We start from the raw sequence: 26,026 nt of genomic DNA on the forward strand, positions 1-26,026 counted from the left end.
TAATGAGAAAAGGGGGAAAATAACATGTGTATATATATACATATATATACATGAATTCACATATGCATACACACAAACATATAATACATCAGGAAAAGATAGTACATTCTAAAACACTACAATGTGAAATACAAGCCGACACGGGAGGATTCAGCTTCTGTTCAAAAAAGAATTATTAATGTATATAGCTTCACGACAATAGTGGTAGGTAAGATTTTTTTTAAAAACAGAGAGCTGATGAAGTAATGCTAGTGTGGGCTTCGCTATATCTTTGTATTTATTGAGGATTAACAGAATATTATATTTCAAGGACTGCAGTTAGTAAAAATTGCGGAAACGTGGTATTATCCAAAAGTCAAGACAACGTGTGCGAACAGAGGTATATTGCTGAAGCAGTGCTATTGTGTTAAGAAAGTTTTTAAAAGTGGGTGAAGACACAAAGAATGAACGCAAAATATGAAATTCATACATATGTTGTATCTTTATGTTGTTGTACAACCTAAAATACTTTTCTGTGGAAGCTAAATAATCAATATTTGGATACTGCGAACAACTTTCTTTTGTAATAAACAAATCCTCGTAATATTCCTTTGTGTAGTGGTCAACCATACGGAACTACCGTAATTATTATGGGAAGCAAACGATGCAAAATATATTTTGGTTTTTTTGCTTCCACTGAGAGAATTGCATGACAACGCGATAGAGCTCCGGTGGTCATTGAAAGTTTTTTGCATAAGTTGTCAACATGCGAATCCCATGTGAGATTTGAGCTAAATATTACTCCGAGAATTGTATATTCCTTGACTATTTAAATCCTGTGCCCGTCGCAGTATATATCCTGGTCTAAATTATTTACTTTATTTTTTTGCACGGTAGAAAAGTACCTTGGTTCTGGCTGGGTTAATTTTAAGGCAGTTAGAATCCGAGCAAAGTACGAGCTTCTCAAGGACGTGATTACATCTTAACGCTAGATCGGCTTCATCAGTTCCGGAGAGTAGGACAGTGCTATCAACGGGATATATGAAAAATGTTGAGCTTGTGTCAATACGGACAATATCCTTTACATATAAGTTAAACAAAAGAGGACCTAAAATACTGCCTCGGGGCACACCACATTTTATATAAAGGGGAGAGGAATGGTAATTACCAATGTACACACACTGGCACACTAGCAGATCATTGGCAGCAGCGGCATTGCATGACCCAAAGCTAAGCCAGAATCTTCTGTTTGCGCAGCTCTCTTTGTCGGCCTCTGTTTCTTCGGCGATCATCTTCGTGGTGCTGTCCCACCGCTTTGCTTCCTGGAAGGCGCTGCATCATCCACACGGGGTGAATCTGCGATTGCGTAGCCTCATCGGGGCCTGCGCCCAGCATCGGCAAGATCACCACTGGAGTTCGCTGCGATCGCAGGGTGCCCTATAAACAAGCCGACATCGACGCCTGCTCTTCATTGGCAGCAGCGGCATTGCATGACCCAAAGCTAAGCCAGAATCTTCTGTTTGCGCAGGTATTCAGACTTGGATCTTTTTTTATTTTTTTAATTTTTTTATTTTTCTCTCCGCTGCTGCTGCTGCCATCAATCGCGTTTCTTTCTTTTTTCTCTTTGTTTCTATCTGAGCCTATTTTTAATACGCATACCATGCCGACGAATGCAGAACTATCGAAAAAAATTGAGGAGCTGGAACTAAGGCTCAACAACATGGCTAAAAACACGCATGAACTCGTCTTTGGCAAGATCTTGTTGAGGATGAAGGAATCTGGGATTGATGTTGTGGAACTAAAAAAGGAAGTTGATTCCTTGAGTACAAGCACTGAACACTTCAATGGACTTATAGAAGAACTACGTAGCCAAAATGCTACACTAATCGTTGAGAACACCAAGCTGAAATCTCAGAACCAGTCATTGACTCGCAAGGTTGAGGAACTAGAACAGTACTCTCGCCTTAGCAATGTCGAAGTCAAAGGCGTTCCCTGTTCCCAAGGAGAGGACTGCGTTACAATTATGCAAACGGTAGGGGACAGAATTGGCTGTCCAGTATCGCCTAGCGATCTGGACATTGTTCATCGCGTTCCCACCAGATCTAATGACCAGAAAAACATCATCGCTCGTTTTCATTCTAGAACGAAGAAAGCTGACTTTGTCAGTAAAGCACGTAAAGCTAAACTTTGTCTTAGTGACATTGGATTTTCCGGCTCTTCCAACGCTCCCGTTTTTGTAAATGAGCATTTGACCCCATCTAACAAGGCTCTCTTCTCCAAGGCTCTAACTTTGAAGAAAGAAAGAAAATGGATGTTCCTTTGGACAGACAACTGCCAAATTAAGGCTAGGAAGACCACTAACAGCAAAGTTCTGCGTATTCGTGACGAATCCGACTTAACCAAATTAGACTAGGCATAAATTGTTTAACCAGTTGACACAACAAACATGGCTTCTACACTGGAAACCGATCAATTGAATTCTTTCTTAAATGGATTTCATTCCATCATTCATTTTAATGCTAGGAGTCTTCGTAAACACTTCGACGCTATCGATAATTTTCTCGCATCACTAACTAATCCGTTTTCACTAATTGCCATTACTGAAACCTGGTTATCTGACGATGACAAAAATTTGTATTGCTTCCCTAACTATAAAGTGGAATACTGCAATAGATTGACGACTAATCACGGTGGTGCTGCTATATATGTTTCTTCTAATATTGCTTATCAAAGAAGACATGATCTATCTTTAACCGTTACTAAGTGCGAATCTGTTTGGATTGAAATCAGTAACTGCCTTTTTGCTCAAGATAACAAGAACTTCATATTTGGCTGCATTTACCGTTCTCCCTCATCGTCAGTCAATGAATTCTGTACCAATCTCGATCATATTTTACATACCATATCTCTAGAAAATAAAAATGTTGTTATAATAGGTGATATAAACATTAATTTACTCGATGAAACATCACCCATCTGTATTAACTACACTAGTATATTCCACAGCTACGGATATGATTGCTTAATCAATGTGCCCACACGCGAAGTCTCTTGTGGTACAGGCTCACTTATTGATCATGCTTTTTCTAACCTGCTTCATTCACCAGAGGCAAGAGTTTTGCACATCGACATCAGTGATCATTACCCCCTGCTTTTACGTTTCAATTCTAATGTACGACCTTACCCAATTTCACACACTAAAGACGTTCTTGATAAAGATGGCTTCATAACTGCTGTTGCTAATACAAACTGGTCTGAAATTAAATCACTACATGACCCACAGAAAGCTTTTTCCAAATTTTTTGCTCTAATTACATCATACTTCCGTAAGTTCACCTCCAAAAAGAAATGCAAAAAAAATGTGTCATTTGTTCACAATCCATGGCTCTCACAGCAGTTATTAGCACAAATGCGCAAACGGGATAACTTATATAGGAAAACTAAAAGACAACCATTTAACATGAACTTACGTGCGAGATATAAAAACTTCTGTAACACTCTTAACTGTAAAATAAAAACAGCTAAACGTTTTTATTTCGAGCAAAGAATTTTACAGGCAGGTAATAACACTAAAAAGAAATGGGAGGTTGTCAACTCCTTTTTAAATAACACACGACTAAACCAGGTAGCCAGAATTTTAAAGGATGGAGTAGAGCTCGATTCCCCTGCTGAAATAGCTGAGGCTTTTAGTAGTTTTTTCTTTCCTAACAATCCACCTAAACTTGCAGAAAACATTAAAATGAACCGTCTACCTCATTCATTCTTTTTATTTCCCACAACGCCAGAAGAAATAACTGCCGTTATAAATAACCTAAAAGTGACAAGCGCTGGAATTGATGAGGTCCACCCTGCTAACATTAAACTTATCTCGCACCTAATTTCAGACATATTTTCATTTATTGTTAATTTATTATTCAGAACTGGTTTATTTCCCTCTGAACTTAAGCGTGGCAAAGTTATCCCAGTTTTTAAAAAAGGCGACAACTCCCTACTGCACAATTACAGACCTATTTCCATTCTGCCGTTCTTTGGGAAAGTTATTGAGAAACTAATTGAAGTACGACTAACAAAATATCTCTCTAAATTTAATATCATCTCTTCATGTCAGTTCGGTTTTCGCCCCGGGTATTCCACAGAGCTGGCACTCATTCATCTTACGGACCAACTAAAAAAATTTATTGACGAGGGATTTCTCACCGCCTCTGTTTTCATCGATCTAACGCAAGCATTTGATAGCATTAATCATAATATCCTATTTTCTAAGCTCGAAGCAATAGGCATTTGCGGTCCCGCCCTTTCGATACTAAAAAGCTACTTATATAACCGGGTTCAAATTGTTTCAATTTCCAGTGCTTATTCTCGACAGCGAACTACTAACATCGGTGTGCCTCAGGGCTCCATCCTGGGGCCACTCCTGTTTTTAGTTTACATTAATGATTTGCCTAACTGTCTTTCTTCGACAAAATGCATTCTGTACGCTGATGATACCACTATATTTACTTTTCATAAAGATATCTCATCTCTCGTTAACAAACTAAATGCTGACTTAGAAAATATTCGGAGGTGGTGCAACGTTAACATGTTATCTATTAATGCATCTAAGACTAAATTTGTTGTATTCTCTTCACATCAGCGAAACATAGCGTCCATTCCATCTATCAGTCTTGGTCCCCACTGCCTTCATCCAAGTTCATGTTCATCTTTCCTTGGCGTTCTACTTGACTGTAATCTGAAATATCACAATCATATTGCTCACATAAAAAAGAAAATAGCTTATGGTATACGCATATTAATTAAAGCACGCCCTTACTTCACACGTACCACATTGCTCTCACTTTACCACTCTTTCGTTCACTCTCACATTACTTATGGGATCATATGTTGGGGAAACACCTATAATACTCATATTAAGTCTTTACAAACAATTCAGAACCGAGCCACCAGAATAATTACATATAGTTCATGGTTTTCTAATGCCACTTCCCTACTACACGAGAATAACATCCTTACTATTTCCGGGCTCACTACATACAACCTCGGTATATTTTTCTACAGATTTCTACATAATGAGCTACCGTCGATCACATTTTCACCATCTAACTTGACAACTAATAGTACCACCAGATTCGCGTTAAATAACAATTTTCTTTTACCACAAATCCGCACTAACTACGGTAAACAAACCGTGGAATTCACTTCCATATCAGTATGGAACACTCTTCCTCTCATCATGAAAACTACAAGATCTTTACAACAATTCAAAAGGGAACTGAAAATGCATTTATTATTGACAAACTAATGAGAAAATTTACTGTATCCGTTTTTTTTTTCGTTCTTTCTTGCTTTTTTGCCTTTTTTTGTTTTTGTTCTTGTAAATAAACTACTGGTATATGTTTCACATGCAATTTTTTATGTTACTGTGAGATAAGCTAAACGTTGTTATTATTTGTAATGAATTCTGTATTTTGCTCTGTTAACGTTCATTTCCTGTTGCTTGTTTAATACCTTATTATATGCTACTGTTGCTTTGCGATGTCAATTATCATAACTATTTTTGTACAGGAGGTCCCGATACAGTCTTTGACTATGGGACCTCCTCCTGCATACTAAATACATGTAATTTGACCCAAATTCTAACAATAAATTCTGATTCTGATTCTGATTCTGATTCTGACTGAGTTCTTGTTGGCTAAGTACGAACTGAATAGTTCGAGCTGCTTACCTCGAACCTCGTAGTCCGAGAGTTTTAGTTTAAGTACGTTATGGTTAAGTGCATCGAATGCCCTACTGTAATCTACGAAAAGACCGAGAGTTACATGTTGATTTTCAATGTTTTGTAGCACACTTTCTTTAAGTGTTAATAAAGCTGTTTCAGTAGAGCGTCTGTTTCTAAAACCAAACTGCGCGTCGGAAAGAAGATTTATTTTGTCAAAGAAGTTAGTCAGTCGACAAAACAATATCTTTTTTAAGCCTTTAGAAATTGGCCTTTAATATTGTCTTTAATTTGTCCTTTAATTGGCCTTTAATTTTTGTCTCATTTTCATTACCCCCTTTGTAAATGACTGTTACCTTGGATCGTTTCAGTGCGTCAGGAATTTGACCTGAATGCATAGCGAGATTGAATATGTGAGTGAGTGCAGGTGTAATGCATTAGGTAACATATTTTATGGGCTTTATTTGTAGGTTGTCTATATCTAAAGCCTTGCTGTTCTTTAGAGCTAGAAATGTTCGATAAACTTCAGCTTCACTTATATCATGCAGAGCAAAGCTCTCAGCAGGGCAATTGCTTGACGGTTTGATAACCTGTAGGTTACTATATGGAAGTGCGTGTTCTAGAAACGCTTGGTTGAAATGATCAACAAGCGCCTGACCGACTATTTCACGGCTACTGTGAGTTAACTTTGAGGGTGGTTCCGTTTTACTTTCACGACCGAGAACCCTGTTTAGCACTTTCCTTGCGGCGTCAGGTTGCTGTTTCTTTAGATCAGAAAACAACCGCCCTAACTTTGCCGACCTCAGCTCGGCGTTCAGTTTATTTCTGAAAGTTTTAAAATCTTTCAAGTCAGACGGTGCTCTTGTACGTAAAAAGGTGTGAAATAATAGATTTTTCTCATTACTAGCATTCCTACGGGCAGGAGTGACCCAAGATTATCTTATCCTTTTTGACGGTTTCAAAGTTGTAAAAGGAAAATGTATAGCGTAGATTCGCTGAAAAATTTCAATGAACTTCGAATATGCATCATTCACGTTTTTTATTCCGAATATAAAAGACCAATCCTGAGCACTGATGTCACGCCTAAATAAAAGTAAAGCATCGTCTGATACATACTGCACTGTAACTGCGTCCCTTCGACTATCTTTATGAACTTTGGGGGGGGGGGAGAAAATAATGAAGATTGCGAACTGGTCATTTATGTCAGAGGCTATTGTTCCTGCATCAGCGACTCTAGTTTGCGCGTTGGCAATAAACAAATCAACTATCGATGAAGTTAGTACAGTGATGCGTGTCGGCGTAGTGATTATATTTACAAAACCTGTGGAAGAAACGGTGTTGTTTAAATCTTGGGCGCAGGTGCTAGCTTCAAGGGTGTCTATAATAATGTCTCCACCATAAACGAGTTTCAAACTATTTGTGGAAGCAAATAGCAAGAAGTTTTCAAAAATGTTGATAAAGTGCCCAAAATTCCCATTTGGTGGGCGATAAACGACGGTAATGACGTCAACGTATCGTTTCAGTATTAGTACTTCGTAATCGTTTGTAATGCATGTATAATATGATATTATTAATGGGGCGGGACAAGCGAAATGCTGTGCTGGCCAAGGCGAAGAGGGCACGCCTGTCTACGACAGTACTTGGCTTTAGGACAACTGGCCCTATATATGTCAACGAGCACATAACAAGGCAGGGCAAGCAGTTACTAGGAGCCGCAAATGCAAAAAAACGAGAAGTAGGATGGAAATTCGTTTGGACGCATGGCGGAAAAATCTTCGCAAGGAAATCAGAATCATCAGACATATTAAAGATTGCCTGCCGAGAAGATCTGGATAAAATGCAACGTTAAGGTTGGCGTTGATATAACTTTTCTTTTTTGGGTATAACCTAACAGTCATGGCTACCATGGCAGAATGTAGATACTACGACATTGAAAACTTCAACACTGACGTGTCGTCTACTTACTTCAGTGCATTCCATTTAAACGCTCGTAGCATTAAAAATAAAATGAACAGCTTACGCATGTTTTTCGATAGCCTATCAATAAAATTTGATGCCATATTGTTCACAGAATCCTGGCTTTCTGCAAACGATAACCCACCAAATATACCAGGATATAATCACCACGGAATCACGCGGTCCACTAACCGTGGAGGAGGTATATCTCTGTACATCAAAAATTTTATTGCTTGTGATGTTCTTGATGAGCTAACTTGTATTGCAGCCAATGTAGAGTGTCTAGTAGTAAGACTTACGAATATTGTTATTGCAGCAGTTTATAGGCCACCATTAGGACTTAAGTCCGAATTCTTTGAGTTCATGGAAACTTTGCTGCCTAGTCTACACTCAATGCGCACATCCTTTTTAGTAATGGGCGATGTGAACATCAATATGCTTAGTGGTGACGCATCCAGTGAACATTTTCAAAACATCCTTCGTACTTTTGCCTGCGCAAATCTGATTACGTTACCCACGCGTATTACTGGAACTAGCGCCACACTTCTTGATATCAGTATCGCCAGCCTTCCTTGCGACCAGTACTTAACAGGTGTTTTTTCCCTTGATATCAGTGATCATCTCCCGATTTTCACGTTTATACCAGTAGCTCCCCAAAAGCACAAAAATAACAACCCAAGTTATCGCGACATTAACTCTGTTTCGCTCAACAATTTTTATTCTGATGTTGGAATGATAGTATGGGACAATGTTTACGCCGAAAGTGATCCCGATCAGGCCTACCGTATCTTTTTCAAGAAAATCATAGCCTGCTATGAAAAACATTTCCCTTTGATACATAACACAAAACGAAGCAAAAGAATACGCAAGCCTTGGATTACAAACTGCTTGCATAAAAGAATAAAAGCCAAAAACAAAATGTACCATAGATTCGTTCAATCACGTGATGCTGCCTTGCTCGCAGAATTCAAATCATATCGTAATAAATTAAACGCTGATTTAAAAAAGGCTAAGATCTGCTTCTATCAGTCCCTGTTTGCTAAAATATACAACAGTCCAAGAAAATTATGGCAGGAAATCCATAATTTGTCTAATAACTCTAAGGTTCAGTGCTCAATTAATATTGCAGCTTTTGCTCAAGGCAAGACGGATGAAGACGCCCTAACAGAAATGAACGAATTTTTTTCCAACGTTGGCGACTACGTGCCTCCGAATAGCCATAGTGATTGTACTAAAACACCACAGTTTGCACGTACAATACTGGCTAATTCAATTAATCTTTCACCGGTTACTGCACAAGAAGTCACAAATTTCATTTCCAGAATTAAAAACAACGTTGCCGCCGGGTTGGATGGCCTGAGTGCTGTCCCTATTAAGCATGTGGCGTCTGTTATAGCCTTACCGCTGACATTCATAATTAATCAAATGTTAGAGACTGGTATATTTCCCTCTGACCTTAAACTGGCACGTATAACCCCTGTTCACAAAGGTGGAGCAGTCAATGATATAGCAAACTAGCGACCAATATCTGTTCTGCCCATCTTGTCCAAAGTTTTTGAGAATGTCATTCATACACGGCTCGAAAACATTCTCACTAAATACCGCGTTGTGAATGATTCACAATACGGCTTCCAGAAAGGGAAATCTACCGAAATGGCGCTACTACTAATAAAGAATGAAATTCTTAGCAACATAGAAAACAGAATTTTTACTGTGGGAATGTTCATTGATTTAAAAAAAGCATTTGATTGTGTAAACCATAATATTCTGCTATCCAAACTGCATGACTACGGCATACGTGGCGTCGCCCATGAACTCGTAAAGAACTATCTTTACAATAGAAAGCAGTGTGTGAAAGTCGATGGCTTGTCATCACCGACTACTGTGGTTAAACATGGAGTGCCTCAGGGGTCGATTCTAGGGCCCTTATTGTTTATACTTTATATCAATGACTTATGTGATGTGCCTAATTCTCCCAAACTGGTCATGTATGCTGATGATACTAATATTTTCTTTTCCGCATCAACTTTAGCCCACCTAAACACAACAATAAACAATTACCTAATTAACCTTGAACAGTGGTTGAACTCTAACAGATTAACCCTAAATATTAAAAAAACTAAATATATTATTTTTAAAACTCTCAACAAACAAAGCGATTCCGAACTCACCCTAAACTTTCAAGGAATGGCCCTACAACGCGTTGCATCTGAAAAGTTTTTGGGGGTTTGGTTCGAAGAAACAATGTCTTGGAACATGCACGTAACTAAGCTCACGATTGAATTAGGCAAAGCAGTTGGTTGCCTCTACAGACTGAGGGAACTAATTCCAATTAGACTAAAGAATGCAATATATTATGCTAATTTTTACTCACGTCTTTCATATTGCACTTTAGTTTGGGGCACTACAACAACCACCAACTATAACAAATTGGAGCGGCTCCAAAAGAAGGTATTAAGAATATTTGAGAACTTTAATGAACACCCCAGCCTATTACCCACTGATCCCCTGTTCATTAAACACAATATGCTTAAAGCGTCTAAGTTATATGACTATAAACTATCTCTCTATATGTATAAAAATAAACTCCCACACTATACAGAACATTCCCCGTATGACTACAGCATACGTAACAGGCTAATACCAGTGCCGCGTACACGTACAAATTACGGTAGATCTAGGCTGGATTACTGCATACCAACACTATACAACCTTTTAAAAAATCAAATTAATTTCAGTGCCCCATTCGACACATTTAAAGCGGAGGTGCGCGATTACCTGATGAAGCAATGAACTTTTTCTCTTTTCCCCTGGCTGCTACATTTCCTGCACTGTTTATGCATTGTGTGATGGTGTTCACCTTGTATGCTGCATCTGTATTAAATAAGTTCATTTCTTCTTCTTCATAATGTCTGTATCTGTATGCTGCATCTGTATGCTGCAATGTCATAATCTGTATTCTGCATGTGTATGAAACAAGTTTATTTCTTCTTCATAATGTCTGTATGTATTTACAATTGTTAGAATTTGTGAAATCCACTGCCTGCTGCTCTCTGTAGGCCCCCAGGTCCCGTCAAGCTGTCTGCGACAGCTTTTTGCCTGGGGGCCCCCAACTAGTGTGTTGGAATAAAGTGGATTCTGATATTACTTCATATTTTTTAGAAGCTTTAACATAAATAGCGACGCCACCGCCCCTACGACTACTGCGATTGATAAAAAAGCTTTTGTATCCATTAAGATGGAGCATTGGACACCCGTTACAATACCATGTTTCAGTAAGCATTAAAATACTATACTGAAAAGAGAATTCGTCTAGGAGATAGGCACTCTGGTCATGATTAGCGAGAGCAGAGCGTGTGTTAATATGCAAAACAGAACTGTACATAGAAGAACCTGGAACAATTTTATGGGGCAACGCAAAATCGTGGTAGCGCATTTTGAAAGCTTAAACTGTATGCAGAAAGAGGGGGACTAATTACACCGATGTTATCTTATTGAGGTCTTCTTCACAAGTTATGGATATGGCGCTAGAAGTCTCTGACTGACTCGGAAAAATCCTTCCATTACGGGTCCATACGGATCTCCGCTGACAGTCCTTCTTACGCCTGATAGCCATACTGAGAAGTCTCTTTAGTGTAGGACAAAGATGCTCATATACACAGATAGGATTTGAGCTGCCAAGTCCTAGGCTGTCATTAGTCAGCCAGGCTTTTCTCGCATTCTTTAATGTGACGTCGCGCTTCGACCGGGACTTGAATTGCACGATAATGTTAGTTTTATCTGGATTACGCGTGGTGGCACGATGGCAAGTCTCGATATCGCACTCACTGATTGGTTCTTCAATAGCATGACCGATAGTGGACAATATGGCAACAACACTTTCATTTCCTGTCTTAACGACTCCCTGGATTTCAAGATTGGCATTCCTAGAACACTGTTCAAGATGAACTATCTGGTTCTCAAGTAACTTAATCAAGTAATTGGTAACTGTAATCAATTACATTTTTCAGTGAAGTAATTGTAATTGTAATGGGCTACTTTCGTTTTAAGTAGCGCGTACAAGTCTGCTTCACAACACTCTGTCATAAAATTAACGGACTCTTCATCAGATAGACGTAATTCGATTGCATTTGGGGGTTCTGTCGTACGATGACAGCCCATCGGACATTCTAGCTGCATAAACCGCTTCGTTCTGGTCGGTGGTGTAGTGCTGACGCCGCTCCCTCTTAGTCTTTGCCCTAGCAGGACGAATCGCTTTGCCCTCATTGGTCAGAAATGTAGTAACAGCAAAGGAACGGAAAAGTAATAATAATAACAACAACAACAACATTAATAATAATAATAATAATAATAATAATAATAATAATAATAATAATAATAATAATAATAATAATAATAATAATAATAATAATAATAAAACTCTAGACTTCTGCTCGTTCTTCCCCCTTCCTATCTCCTTCCTCTGTTCATACTTTTTTACACGTCCCTTAGCCACTGTATTTTGGCATAAGTCGCATGCTTTCACATACCGTTTCACGTCACTCTGCACCCTGATCCAAAAGAACTCTTCCGTGATCCTTTCTAATGTATCCTTTACTCCTTTGTGACCTGCGGTTACACTACCATGCCCTATCTTCCGTACTGTGTCCTTCAGCCCCTGCAGGATTACGTTCCGGAGCCAGTACAGACCTGCCGTGGAACACTTTTTCAAACATAGTACGACAGTGCATCGAACGTTTTGTCCCCAAAGCCGCACAATTGTCAGGAAGAAAACTCTTAGATCACGAGGGAAATTATACATATTAAAACGAAACTGAAGAGGAAACGAAAAGCCTGTTCGCAAAAACCCACCTCATAATATAAGGAACCCATTCGACAACTAAGTAAACAGTTAAAACAACTTGTTCGGAAGAGCAAAGACAGGTTATATATAGCATCACACTTAAAAAATTTGTTGCAGAAGACCCCGGAAAATTTTGGCGCTACGTTAATCTTCAGGATAAGCGACCACACGTGGATGCGAGCCAAAATAACGATAAATAGGTAACAGCTTTAGTGGTTTTTTCTCGTCTGTTTTTACGCGAGATAACGGTACGGTTCTACACTTTGTAGATACCCCCGAAAGGGTACCAATACAGGATATAGTAATTAGTGAAGAAGGAATTCTTAACTTGCTCCTCAACTATAATATAAAGAAATCACCAGGATACTAATAAAGTTCTTGTCACTGTCACTGTCACCTGGACCAGATGAAATATCCAACGAGTTTTTATACAGTTATGCGGAGTGGGTTTCAAAACAGCTTGCCATTATATTTCACTCATCTATTACTACCGGCTGTTTCCCCAGTCCATGGAAGCGTGCCAAAATCGTACCCATACACAAAGGCGGCGCAACAGCAGACGTCAACAACTACCGGCCAATTACGCTTACCAGCGCGTGTTAGAAATTACTGGAGTATATTGTATCAAAACATTTAATTAAATATCTGGATTACCATAAGGTATTATACAGCCGTCAACATGGGTTCAGAAGAAAACTCTCCACGACAACTCAACTTATAAAAATTGTACATGACCTCGCCCAAACCATTAATTCAAGTTGCCAAACCGACAAAGTGTACTTAGACTTTGCAAAGGCGTTTGACAAAGTTTCTCATCCTAAGTTATTACACAAAATAGACGCCATATTTAAAAATCTCGCAATCACGAAATGGTTCACGTCTTACCTTGGTTTCAGAGAACAGTATGTGCAAATTGGAAACTGCCAGTCTGTACCCTCACTTGTAGAGCCTGGTGTACCTCAGGGCACGGTACTAGGACCACTCTTATTTCTCGTATTTATTAATGATATGCCCAATGACATCACTGTACCGTTGCGCTTGTTTGCCGACGACTGCGTCATTTATAACAAAATTCAATCGAGACAAGACCAAGAAGAAATTAACTCAAATCTACAAAAAAATTGAAAAATGGTGCGACGATTGGCAAATGGCCATAAGCCCTCAAAAATCAGTGTCTATGTATATTTCACTTAAATAGCGTACCCTTAGTTACTCATACTGCATTGGTGACAACAAACTCGACAACGTTGAAAAACACAAATACTTGCGTTTAACTTTTACATCAGATTTACGCTGGAATACACACACAGAAAGTGTGTGCATCAAATCGCTTAAAGCCCTGTGGTCTTTGAGGTGAAACCTCAATCGGGCAACCCCTGAAATTAAATGTCTTGCTTACAAAACTCTAGCTAGATCAATTATTGAATATGCTAAAATCATTTGGGACCCACACACCAAAACTAACTGTTCTAAACTTGACCGAATACAGAGGCTAGCTGCCAGGTTTATATTTAATAAATATCGTCGCATCCTTTCTCCAACAGAGTTATGCCAATTAGCTGATCTAGCACCACTTCAGCTCAGAACTAACTACGACAGACTAAAATTCCTCTTCGAAGTTATTCACAATGAAGTAGATATCAAACCAGATGATTATATTGAGCTTCCTATGAACGCTTCAACGAGGCATCGTCATAGTATGTACATTCCTCCTCCACTCGCCCGCAATGATTGCTTCAAGTTCAGTTTCTTTCCGAGGGCAATGAGAGACTGCAATTTGTTACCCGACTCTCTTGTAACCTCGATGTCCTTAACAACATTTTTTGGAAAGTCCTAAAAGCACAACTTTTTGTAATAACACATAGTGAATTACCCAATAAGTATGCATTTACTTTTGCATGTGCGACTCTTCTTGTGTCTATGACGATGCAGTGCCAAATTGCGACTGGTTGCTTCATTACTTTCCCTTGTAGTATTTCATACGTCTTTTCCATTCAAAGACAAGCTTTGTGAGTCAAAGCTTGTAACTCGGTCGCATTCTATGTTTGTTTTTGTTGTTTTTATTCTCCACTCCTGTAATAGCCCGATGAGGTATGACAGTATAAATAAATTAAATGAATGAATGAATGAATGAATGAATGAATGAATGAATGAATGAATGAATGAATGAATACTTCTGCAAGCGAGATAACAGAAAGTGGACGTGCAGGAGGCCGAATGGCGAGACTATAAATGAAATGGACTTCATACTCTGCGCTAAGCCCGGCATTGTATAAGATGTGCACGTGCTCGGCAAGGTGCGCTGCAATGACCATAGGATGGTAAGATGTCGAATTAGCCTAGACTTGAGAAGGGAACGGAAGAAACTCGTACATAAGAAGCCGATCAATGAGTTATCAGTAAGAGGAAAAATAGAGGAATTCCGGATCAAGCTACAAAACAGGTATTCGGCTTTAACTCAGGAAGAGGACCTTAGTGTTGAAGCAATGAACGACAATCTTATGGGCATCATTAAGGAGTGTGCAATAGAAGTCGGTGGTAACTTCGTTAAACAGGATACCGGTAAGCTATCGCAGGAGACGAAATATCTGATTAAGAAACACCAACGTATGAAAGCCTCTAACCCTACAGCTAGAATAGAACTGGCAGAACTTTTCAAGTTATTCAAGAAGCCTAAGACAGCTGACATAAGGAAGTATAATGTGGATAGAATTGAACATGCTCTCAGAAACGGAGGAAGCCTAAAAGATGTGAAGAAACTAGGAATAGGCAAGAATCAGATGTATGGGTTAAGAGACAAAGCAGGCAATATCATTACTAATGTGGATAACATAGTTCAAGTGGCTGAGGATTTCTAGAGATTTATACATACAGTACCAGTGGCACCCACGAAGATAATGGAAGAGGGAATAGTCTAGAGGAATTTGACATCCCACAATTAACGCCGGAAAAAGTAAAGAAAGCCTTGGGAGCTATGCAAAGGGGCAAGGCAGCTGGGGAGGATCAGGTTACAGCCGATTTGTTCAAGGATGGAGGGCAGATTGTTCTAGAGAAACTGGCCACCCTGTATACGCAATGCCTCATGACCTCGAGCATACCGGAATCTTGGAGGAACGCTAAGATAATCCTAATCCATAAGAAAGCGGACGCTAAAGACTTGAAAAATTAGAGACCAATCAGCTTACTGTCCATTGCCTACAACGAATATACTAAGGTAATCGCAAATAGAATCAGGAACACCTTAGACTTCTACCGACCAAAAGAACAGGCACGATTCCGTAACGGCTACTCAACAATAGACCATATTCACACTATCAATCAGGTGATAGATACATGTGCGGAATATATCATCATCATCATCATCAGCCTGGTTACGCCCACTGCAGGGCAAAGGCCTCTCCCATATTTCTCCAACAACCCCGGTCATGTACTAATTGTGGCCATGCCGTCCCTGCAAACTTCTTAATCTCATCCGCCCACCTAACTTTCTGCCGCCCCCTGCTACGCTTCCCTTCCCTTGGAATCCAGTCCGTAACCCTTAATGACCATCGGTTATCTTCCCTCCTGATTACATGTCCTGCCCATGCCCATTTCTTTTTCTTGATTTCAACTGAGATGTCATGAACTCGCGTTTGTTCCCTCACCCAATCTGCTCTTTTCTTATCCCTTAACCTTACACCTATCATTCTTCTTTCCATAGCTCGTTGCGTCGTCCTCAATTTGAGTAGGACCCTTTTCGTAAGCCTCCAGGTTTCTGCCCCGTAGGAGAGTACTGGTAAGACACAGCTATTATACACTTTTTCTCTTGAGGGATAATGGCAACCTGCTGTTCATTATCTGAGAATGCCTCCGTCTCCGCCTCCGTTCTATCTGAGAATGCGGATCCGTCTCAGGATCCGGATCCGCAGTCACTACCTGCCCTAAGTAGATGTATCCCCTTACGACTTCCAGTGCTTGGCTGCCTATTGTAAATTGCGGTTCTCTTCCGGAATGTAACCAACCTTTATATATAGCTTTCGTTGATTACGAGAATGCGTTTGATTCATTCTATACCTCAGCAGTCATGCAGGCATTACGGAATCAGAGTGTAGACGAGCCGTATGTAAAAATACTGAAAGATATCTATGGTGTCTCCACAGCCACCGTAGTCCTCCATAAAGAAAGCAACAAAATGCCAATAAAGAAGGGCGTCAGACAGGGAGATACGATCTCTCCAATGCTATTCACAGCGTGTTTGCAGGAGGTATTGAGAGACCTGGATTGGGAAGAATTGGGGATAAGAGTTAATGAAGAATACCTTTGTAACTTGCGATTCCCTGATGATATTGCCTTGCTTAATAACCCAGGAGACCAATTGCAATGCATGCTAACTGACCCTCCAGGCAAAGCAGAAGGGTGGGTCTCAAAATTAATCTGCAGAAAACTAAAGTAATGTTTAACAGTTTCGAAAGAGAACAGCAGTTTACGATAGGGAGCGAGGCACTGGACGTGGTAAGGGGATACATCTATTTAGGACAGGTAGGGATTACGGATCTGGATCATGAGACTGAAATAATCAGAAGAACAAGAATGAGCTGGGATGCGTTTGGCAAGCATTCTCAGATCATGAACAGCAGGTCGCCATTATCTCTCAAAACAAAAGGGTATAACAGCTGTACATTACCAGTACTCACCTACGGGGCAGATACCTGGAGGCTTACGAAAAGGGTTCTACCTAAATTGAGGACGACGCAAGGAGCTGGGGAAAGAAGAATGGTGGGTGTAACGTTAAGGGATGAGAGCAGATTGGGTGAAGGAACAAACGCGAGTTAATGACATCTTAGTGGAAATCAAGAAAAATAAATGGGCATGGGCAGGGCATGTAATTAGGAGGGAAGATAATCGATGGTCATTAAGGGTTACAGTCTGGATTCCAAGAGAAGGGAAGCGTAGCAGGTGGGGGGGGCAGAAAGTTATGTGGACGGATGAGGTTAAAACGTTTGCATGGATAACGTGGCCGCAATTAGCTCATGACCGGGGTAATTGGAGAAGTATGGGAGAGACCTTTGCCCTGCAGTAGGCGTGACCAGACTGATGACGATGATGATGATGATGATGAGTGGCTGCGGCGGCTAGTTGGAGATGCGGTTTTTAAGGCGAAAGTCTTAAATGCCTCATCGGACGGATGCCTTGAAAACGTGGCGTGCGGTACCGAAAGTCGTGTGAACTGGCCTTGCGCAGAGACGCGCTCGTGCCACTGCTCTCGCATTCATCCTCGTCTTCTTCCATAGCTGGCTCCGATGCCGCTCATCGTTCCAGCGTTCCCGTACTGCCCCTCGCGCTCGTGCCACTGGTCTCGCATTCGTCCTCGTCTTCTTCCATAGCTAGCGCCGATGCACGAGCACATCATAATTGGATTTCTCCGCTCTTTTTGCGCATGCGCGAAGAGCAGTGGTTGCAAGAGCGTAACGTGAGGACTTTCGGTCTTTGAGATTTCTCTTCGCCTAGGTACTACGGGGAAGAGAGTTGTTAGCTCTGTTTGTCCCTATCGAGCTGGCAGACAGATGCGTGGCCGGCAAGGCGGAGAAGCCGTGTCCGAGGTGAGTTAGTTGCTATTTTGTTGCGATGGTAGCATATCAAATTTTTATAGTCACAGGGATATACGTTTGGAAGTGAGGTGTCTTCGCGGGTGACTTTAGTGGCAAATAATTACATCGTTCTGGTGCATTGTTCATTAGTGTCGTTGAGCAAGGTCAGCATACCGCACACTTCAGGATGAATGCATGAATGAACTTTTTGAGATTCGCAGGAACGGAAACAGTTTATGAATTCGACTGTGCGAGGTTTTTTTTTTGTGTGGTGGTAGCTTAAATTTTGATGGTCTCAGTGGGATACGTAAGGTTGTACGTGAGGCGTTTTCTCGGATCACTTTAACGACATCAAAGATGACAAACACTAAAGATGCAATTTTCGTAAGTGTGCACCTTCATTTCTAAAGCTAGCTATGCACCGGACCTACAGAACTTCTCATTGAATTATATATATATATATAAATAGTGCATTCGAAAGCCTTCTTTTTGGTAAGAATGACGCTTTAGGTATCTTCGTAGTATAATGTATGGCTTACTTCATCCTTATTATTCATACTATTCCCTTCCCCAGGATGTGTTTATGCGCAGTGTATGGGAACGCATCTGCGACGACAACAACGAATTGGCGTTCGTGACAAAGTGGAAGGCTTTTCGCACATCACGATTTGCTACCTAGAGTGCATCGTCATAGGGTGGAATGGCAGACTGCTTCTACAGTGATAGGGAGTTTGGATAGAATGAAGGGTCACCCCAGTCCGCAACACTATTTTACTCGCGAAACTCGGCAGAGCGATCGGACGCGCTATGTGTGCAAAGATGAAGTACTTGAGGTATGCAGACGACTACGTGGTTGCGATTGACGAGATCAAATCGAAATAATGATGCGTGAGGTTGAAAAGACGCTTGGTCAATATGGAATGGTTCTAACGTTCACTTACGAGCTCCCAGAAGAAAGAAAACTGCAGTATTTGGACCTCGAACTGTATCTCTCAAGGAGCCACACATGCTGGAAGTATCACCTCAGAAGCGAGAAGAAATTAGGTTGTTATTCAGCGCACACAAAAAATGAAGAATACCATTGCCAGTTCGTGCTTAAGGGTGGCGCTGACAAAATCATGCATCCGGAAAGGGGGATCTGCGTTGAGGAGCAGATCACAAGAGTAGAAGAGGCAGGGTACCGAAAGTCACTTATGTGTGCGAACGGTGTCAAGCTGCTCAAAGATATGAAAAAGAAGCGTGTGGGTAGACTACTGACGCGCCAGGAATCTACTCGCAGGAGTACAGAAGTTATTCCGTACATTTACGGGCTGTGACATCGCCTACAGAAGGTTGTGTCCAGGTACGTCGCTGACTTAATATTTGCACCGAAAAACAAGCTAAACGGTCTTTGCAGCGCTGTCCAAAAACGCAAGCAATCACAGTGTACCCGATAACAACGTTCCACTAAGCACACGCATAGGTACATGGCACGCACCAGCTGCGTAGTGCATCACATTCCCCTCACCTGTGGGCGTGTGCATATGGGGCAGATGAGAATGTGTCTGAACAAACTTCTCGGAAAGCATCCGTACAATGTTGAATGGGACAACCACTCGCTACTGGACGCTCATTCTAAGAGCTGCGCTTGCCAAGCGCAGTTCTATCGAACACGTGTAATGTTACGTCACAAAGGTGTGATAGCAAGGCAACTAATGAAGGCACTGTATGCATAAAAAAGCAGAAGCTTGTGCGTGAGTCAGCCATTGGTGGCTCTTTTAGACAACGAGCCTGCTTTGACTGATATCTGGTTGTTACGTCATTTTGATGCCCGTGGGCTTTCTTACTGATTTGATGGCGTGTAATTATTGCTTAACGTTACGAGACAGGCAGAGAGCGGTGTGGATCAGAAGCAAAACGGGGATAGCCAATATTATAGTTGCCATAAGGAGAAAAATAATGTAGCTCGGCAGGCCATGTAATGCCCAGGGCAGATAACCGGTGGACCATTAGAGTTACAGAATGGGTACCAAGAGAAGGGAAGCGCTGTCGAGGATGGCAAAAAATTAGGTGGAGGGATGAAATTAGGAAATTTGCACGCAAAAGTTGGAATTGGAGATCGCTGGGAGAGGCCTTCGTCCTGCCGTGGACCTAAAAATAGGCTACTTCTGCTGCTGATTTTGATAAATAATGGCGAGCATGCGTGAGAAGAAGCTTGGCGTCATTATAAAACATGTGTTCCCAATACAAAAACGCCAGTGTATGTTCAGCGCACGGTCCTGTCCCTTTGTGCCACTCCTTCGTCTTCGTTGTTTGTGCTTTAGTAATCGTGATTTGACGTGCGCTCAAGTTAATGTTTGCTCAAGTATGAAAATGACAGGAGTGATGTATCGGTTGCGAGCCCCCGCAAAGTTCTGTGGCGCACGTGTGAACATTCTATCGAAAGACTCACCAGCAGCTTCTGTCCGGACATTCACCGAAGCTGCCCTGCCAATCTTGTACGAAACATGAGGCTTGCCACTCTCTGTGAAAAATGGCCTCAGAATTACGGTGTAATCGGTCTATGGCTTCAACCACTGGACGTGATATGAGTGCAGGCGTCCAGATACAGTGTTTTGAAACGAATGAGGCTCAAACTTTCCTGTTAGGAAGTATCCGGCAAATTTGAGCGAGTGATTTGAGACACCAGTTGCAGCCTTCAACCAGATAAGCTGCATGGACGTGCTTGTGACCTCACGGCTCTGTAACTCGGTCTTATCCAAGAAAGCCGCAGGAGCTGAAACAGAACCATGCGGAAAGTTAGTCTGTTGCATTGCGTAGTTCGAAGAACTAATGTTGACTCTTTGAGCCCACTTCAAATCATAACTGTATACTCATGGCAAACAAAAGTATGAAAACTATGGACTGCAGGACAAGTTGGTGTGGTTGCATTCTTGACAACTGCGCACCTAAAGACGGGACAAGCGTTTCAAGTGTGACACGAACGGGCGCACTCTGCGTCAAATATTTTAACACTTGTCCCGTCTATAACAGCGGTGTTTTCCAGAAAATAATTGCAATTACAGAGATAAATATGCAAGGAATCTGAATTTTATGGCCTGGGAAGACGAATCTTTAGAAAAGGGATCTTTTCGAAACAAAACGAAGCTTTAGCATCTTTAGACAGAATGCATTTTTAGGGCTTCACTATGCACAACAGCGCGGCTCCTTCAACAGTTATTTTCCTCCGAATGCCTCGATGAGTTAGGTGAATTCTGTGCGAGCAGGGGGAAGCGTCACCAACTGATACACGGACCATGCGTACTGACGGTGTTGATTCCCGACTCCAAAGTCTGCGAACACAAGCATGTCTCGAGCAGAATCAAGGTATTGCATTGGCGCCCGTCTAGTAGTTGTTCTTGGTGCTCCTTTGGTTTGCACCGTTAATTTCTCCGAACAAATGTGGTCGAGCGTAAACTCGTTATGCACGGACCGCTCTAGCAGGGCAACCCTTGAAGATAGGATTGGTCGCGCTGACATTATTTTTCAATATGAGAGCATTTCCACGACTTTGCGCGCAAGGAAATTTACTACCAGTAACGCACATAGACTTTTTGTCGTCAATGAGACCCTCAACTGGGGTGCTCACCGCGTGTCCAGCATGCTGTCTCAGACCCAGAAGGCAATCGCTATGTCCGCTATCACACGAGAATATTTCTGTTTGAAATTTCTGATTTAGCACCAGCTTCCATAAATTATTTTATATTGCTTTCCACGACTATCAACGTTTTTAACAGCTCAATTGTTGTCTATAATAGGGTGAATCGTTTAGAGTAGTTTGCGTATTTAGACAAACGGGGCATATCCCGCCAGAGCGAAAAAAATTGCCTTTTTTTCTCTCGGGAGATTGAAAAGAAACGCGGTGCTGTTGCGACGAACGATAGAAAATAAATAAAATATTACACCTACTCAAAATACCTTAGCACACAAAAACTTACCGCCAGCTGTAGAATGAGTGTACCTAGGTTTTGATGTGCATGCGAGTTTTTCGGGGAAGCGTACCGCAAATATCTGTGCTTTCGTCAGATAGGCCGTCACCGCTGCTAACATTAGACGGTAGAGTGCAGTCCGGAATCCCGTCGCAAACTGATGTTGTTGGAACAAGGACACTCGTATGTGGGCATTCGAAATCCTTTTCCTCATAGCCGTAACCTTTAGGAAGAAAGAAAGCAAGCCGATGTCAATAATCCTTTTCCTTCCCTTATTTCTCATCCAGAAACACGTTCAAGCCGAGGTATATAACAGTAAGGACAAAGTATTCGAACGGAGAGCGTGATGGCTGTACGTGAGACAGGACTGCGCTAATGAACTCCGCCTCATCGATTGTGACAGCACCAAGGGGCGTATGTGACTCAGCGGCGAGGGCGTTCAGCTTGCAGAGCAGGAGGTCATGCACTCGATTCCCGGCGGCTGCCGATGCAATGCGGCGGGCGGAATGCAACACCGCGCCCGTGCACTTTGACTTAAGTGCACGTTTAAGCAGCCAGGCGAATAGGTAGCCTTCCACTACGGCGTATATCATGCCACAGGTTCTGCTTCGGGATACGAATGTATTTAAGCTCTTCATTCTGATTTTCTGAAATGTGTGGTAGTGTCCCTAGGTGCGGTAGCTATGATTATTAACACTACAGTACCCTTCCAGTTTTAGTGAGTAATGCTGTGAGAAACGTGTGTATAACCAGTTCAATGAGCAGAACCAATCATATAGACGGTGCCAATCGGCAAATTGATTTTTCCTGCTGCTGGTTTTCCTGTGCACTTGCGAACTAGCGTGCATAGTGACGGGCTAATTAAAGCGAATTGGGGGAAAGTGGTCCGGCATAGTGACGTCATGTGGCTATAGCCGTCATTTTTTAATGCGAAGCATTCTTCTGCGAGCTCAGGCACGATGGCTTTCTCGCTATGGCGTTGCACTGCTAAGCACGAGGTCACGGGATCGAATCCCGGTCCCGGCTGGCGCATTTCGATGGGGGCGAAATGCGAAAACACCCGTGTACTTAGATTTAGGTGCACGTTAAAGAGCCCCAGGTGGTCGAAATTTCCGGAGCCCTCCACTACGGCGTGCCTCATAATCAGAAAGTCGTTTTGGCACGTAAAATCCCATAATTTAATTTAAGTTTTAGTTCACTTTGAATGTTATATCGCACCATTACAAACAGTTTGTCTTGCTTATTATAAATGTAAACACTACAGCCTATAGTCACCACATAACCGTTCGATGCACAACAGTTACATTATCCGAACAATAGTTGTCGACAAATCACGAATGCTTCACATTGCGTAGACGGCTACTACAGGTGAGTCTGCCATTTTTTTTAAAATGCACTGCGGTTTGAACTTGCACGGAAGATACAAATAACAAAAAAGCGCTTAAAAATTTCATCCGCTGGCCCATGCACTCACTTGCCGGTTCGAGGAAAAGCAGCAGCAAAACGATGCAAGCCGTCCTCATCGTGCCGATGCAGAACGCACTGTCCCGTCCTTCCGCTGGAGGCAGTCTGCCAGAACGATCATGGCTTGGTCACTGCGCGCCAGCTCTGATAAACAGCCAATACGAAACTAAGAGTAAGTCGAGAACATGGCGCAAGATATACACTTTGGACGTGCACAGCGCGCCTTGCAGATAGGGCTCGTAGTGTCCCCTATTTTAAAATGGCGTCAGCAGATGGCTCGTCGACCATAGGTCTGTCACGTAAGAGGCATATATATATATATATATATATATATATATATATATATATATATATATATATATATATATATATATATATATATATATATATATATATATATATATATAATGGGAAATGCCCGCATTCTGGCATCGTTTCAACACGATATTTGCAGGTTGTTTGTTTATTTGGGCAAAGCAAATACAAGGTTTACAAGCAAGGTAAGGCGAAAGGAGGGCGCAAACCTCATGATGAAGGCCTTTACTTCAATGGAGCAGCAGAAGTAGCAGTTCCCTAATAAAACCAAATACAACTAATAATACTGAAAAAATTAAAAATATTTACAGCAAAATTTTAAACACATTGCAAAGTATCAACTGTTTGCAGAATGGCAAGTAAATAAACAAATACAGCGCTGCAGAAAATAAGAACATTCTGTTACTAACATAAGTTATACATTGAGAATATAACACTTATAACATCCCTATGACATCGAACAATTCAAAACTCCAGTACCATTCCTTAAACATATTGTGATCAGAAAATAGTATCTTTCGCATTGCATATTTAAATTTGTGAATTGTTCTACAATTTATAGCTTCATCAACAATGTTCGGGTACTTACTGCATCAACACATGCAATGAATGAATGGCATCACTGTGTTGCTTGTGCGAAGTCACAAAAATAACTCTATTAACAACCACTAAAGCGGCAATTTTGGGGCGCTGCTGAGACGCATCGCGAGAATAACTATTAGCACGCTGCCACTTGCGAGGCAGAAACATTGCCGCCAGTCTTGTGCGCCAGAAGTGATGGGACTGCATGCCAGTTGTCATGGCGACGATACTACTTGCTTTCGCGCTCACTCTTGTCTCTTATGCTTCACCGCTGTTGCACCGGCAGACGCTGTGATTATCGGTGCGCTTAAGGGTGGCGCGACGGTGCGTTATCTGGAGTGCTCGCTGCGGCATTCACGGCGCCGTGTGCACGCCTAGAGAGCCCACTTTCCACTGTGGTCGATGCGACAGAAAGCGGCAATAACGTTAAACAAAATAAAAATACCCCCTTCTATACGAGACAACGTTTCTCGGATCTATACCGAGACTGATCGAAGTCAAAGAACAGGCGACTGCGAAAATTGTTTAGCGCCAGCAATGCCTAGCCATAATGGCCACCACCTTGCGAAAGCACCGAGTACCGAAGCAAGCGGAGCTAATGCGATTGTATACATTTTCTTCCACTTAGCTGCGAGATAAAACAGGGCGGTGTCATCGCGAAGTAGCATATCAAATTTCAAACCACTATCAGCTTGCGAACGCAGAGAGTCAGTCTTCTGCCCGTGCGATATGAAAGGGAACGTGTCTTTAAAGCTGCGATAGTGCAAAAAAAGAAAAAAAAATGCTGTTACAGTGTCTAGTACGCTAATGATATATGTGCAGCAGTTCACAAGGTGAACATAATTAGAAAAAAAGCGACGCGAGGGCAAAGAAATGTTGCAGAAATTGTCCAGCATAATTGCCGAAGTAAGCACATAGCTAATGCGGATGTCAGAAACCACACGGACGCGCAGTGTTTTCGCATACACAGGGTGTTTCACGTAACCTGTACCAAGGATATAAAACGCAGTGGTTAGCCGCAGCTGAATAAATCCAATGGCATATGGCTTGCCGTTATGTGGCCCTCCTTAGGGTATATTTCACATACCGTTTAATTTTGTTAACTAAGCCGAATTACGCTAAGTTTTTTAATATTCACTTGAGGGCCAGGTTCGTTTCGTTACGTTGTAGAGGGCATTCCAAAACGACCGATCCAATTTTTCGTGGCAACGTAGTACATGCTGCGTGGTGATTTTTTTTCCGGCATTTAAAGAAACGCCGCGAAATATGAACTAAAACCACCGGCTGGGCTCATGCGCTATCGAGCTGCAGCGCTCTCAATCGCGGTTCGTGCGAAAGATCCGTGCGCACGGACCGTGGCGAGGCGAGCGCCCGCGGCTTCATAGGCATCGGCGCCACACTGCGTCAGCATCTTTGGCACTGGAGCACCGACATGAAGCGCCGTCGTCCCTGATAAGCGCTAGGCTGGACGCACGGCTGAGGGCGCTGCAATACGATAGCGCCCGAGCGCAGTCAGGTGGCTTTATCTGGTATTTCGCGCGCTTTCTTTCAACGCCGAAAAAGAAATCGCCACGCAGTATGCACAGTCTTTGTAAAAAAACTTGAACCCGCTGTGAATGGCCGGGGAGCGGCTGCGCTCCGCTATCGCGGCGCTGCCACC

At 41.8% G+C, this 26,026-nt stretch overlaps 1 protein-coding gene across 2 annotated transcripts in view; it reads right to left on the bottom strand.

Moving 5' to 3' along the window:
- LOC135917092 (uncharacterized) overlaps positions 1-24,550 on the bottom strand; it is a 63,704-nt gene extending 39,154 nt beyond the window's left edge. The window contains exons 1-4 of one of the 2 annotated variants that reach the window (XR_011509430.1): positions 24,374-24,550; positions 23,480-23,613; positions 22,079-22,228; positions 20,490-20,813 (exon numbers count right to left, since the gene is read on the bottom strand). Coding sequence is in view for 1 of the 2 variants with exons in the window: in XM_070528537.1 (XP_070384638.1) it covers positions 22,079-22,219 (141 nt within the window). In the remaining variant the exon portion in view is untranslated. The remainder of the gene's footprint in view (positions 1-20,489; positions 20,814-22,078; positions 22,229-23,479; positions 23,614-24,373) is intronic. The other variant, XM_070528537.1, reaches the window with a different exon arrangement.
- Between the last annotated feature and the right edge of the window lie 1,476 nt (positions 24,551-26,026).

Source organism: Dermacentor albipictus, unplaced genomic scaffold (assembly GCF_038994185.2).
Source record: "Dermacentor albipictus isolate Rhodes 1998 colony unplaced genomic scaffold, USDA_Dalb.pri_finalv2 scaffold_12, whole genome shotgun sequence".
NCBI classification, from domain to species: Eukaryota; Metazoa; Arthropoda; class Arachnida; order Ixodida; family Ixodidae; genus Dermacentor; species Dermacentor albipictus.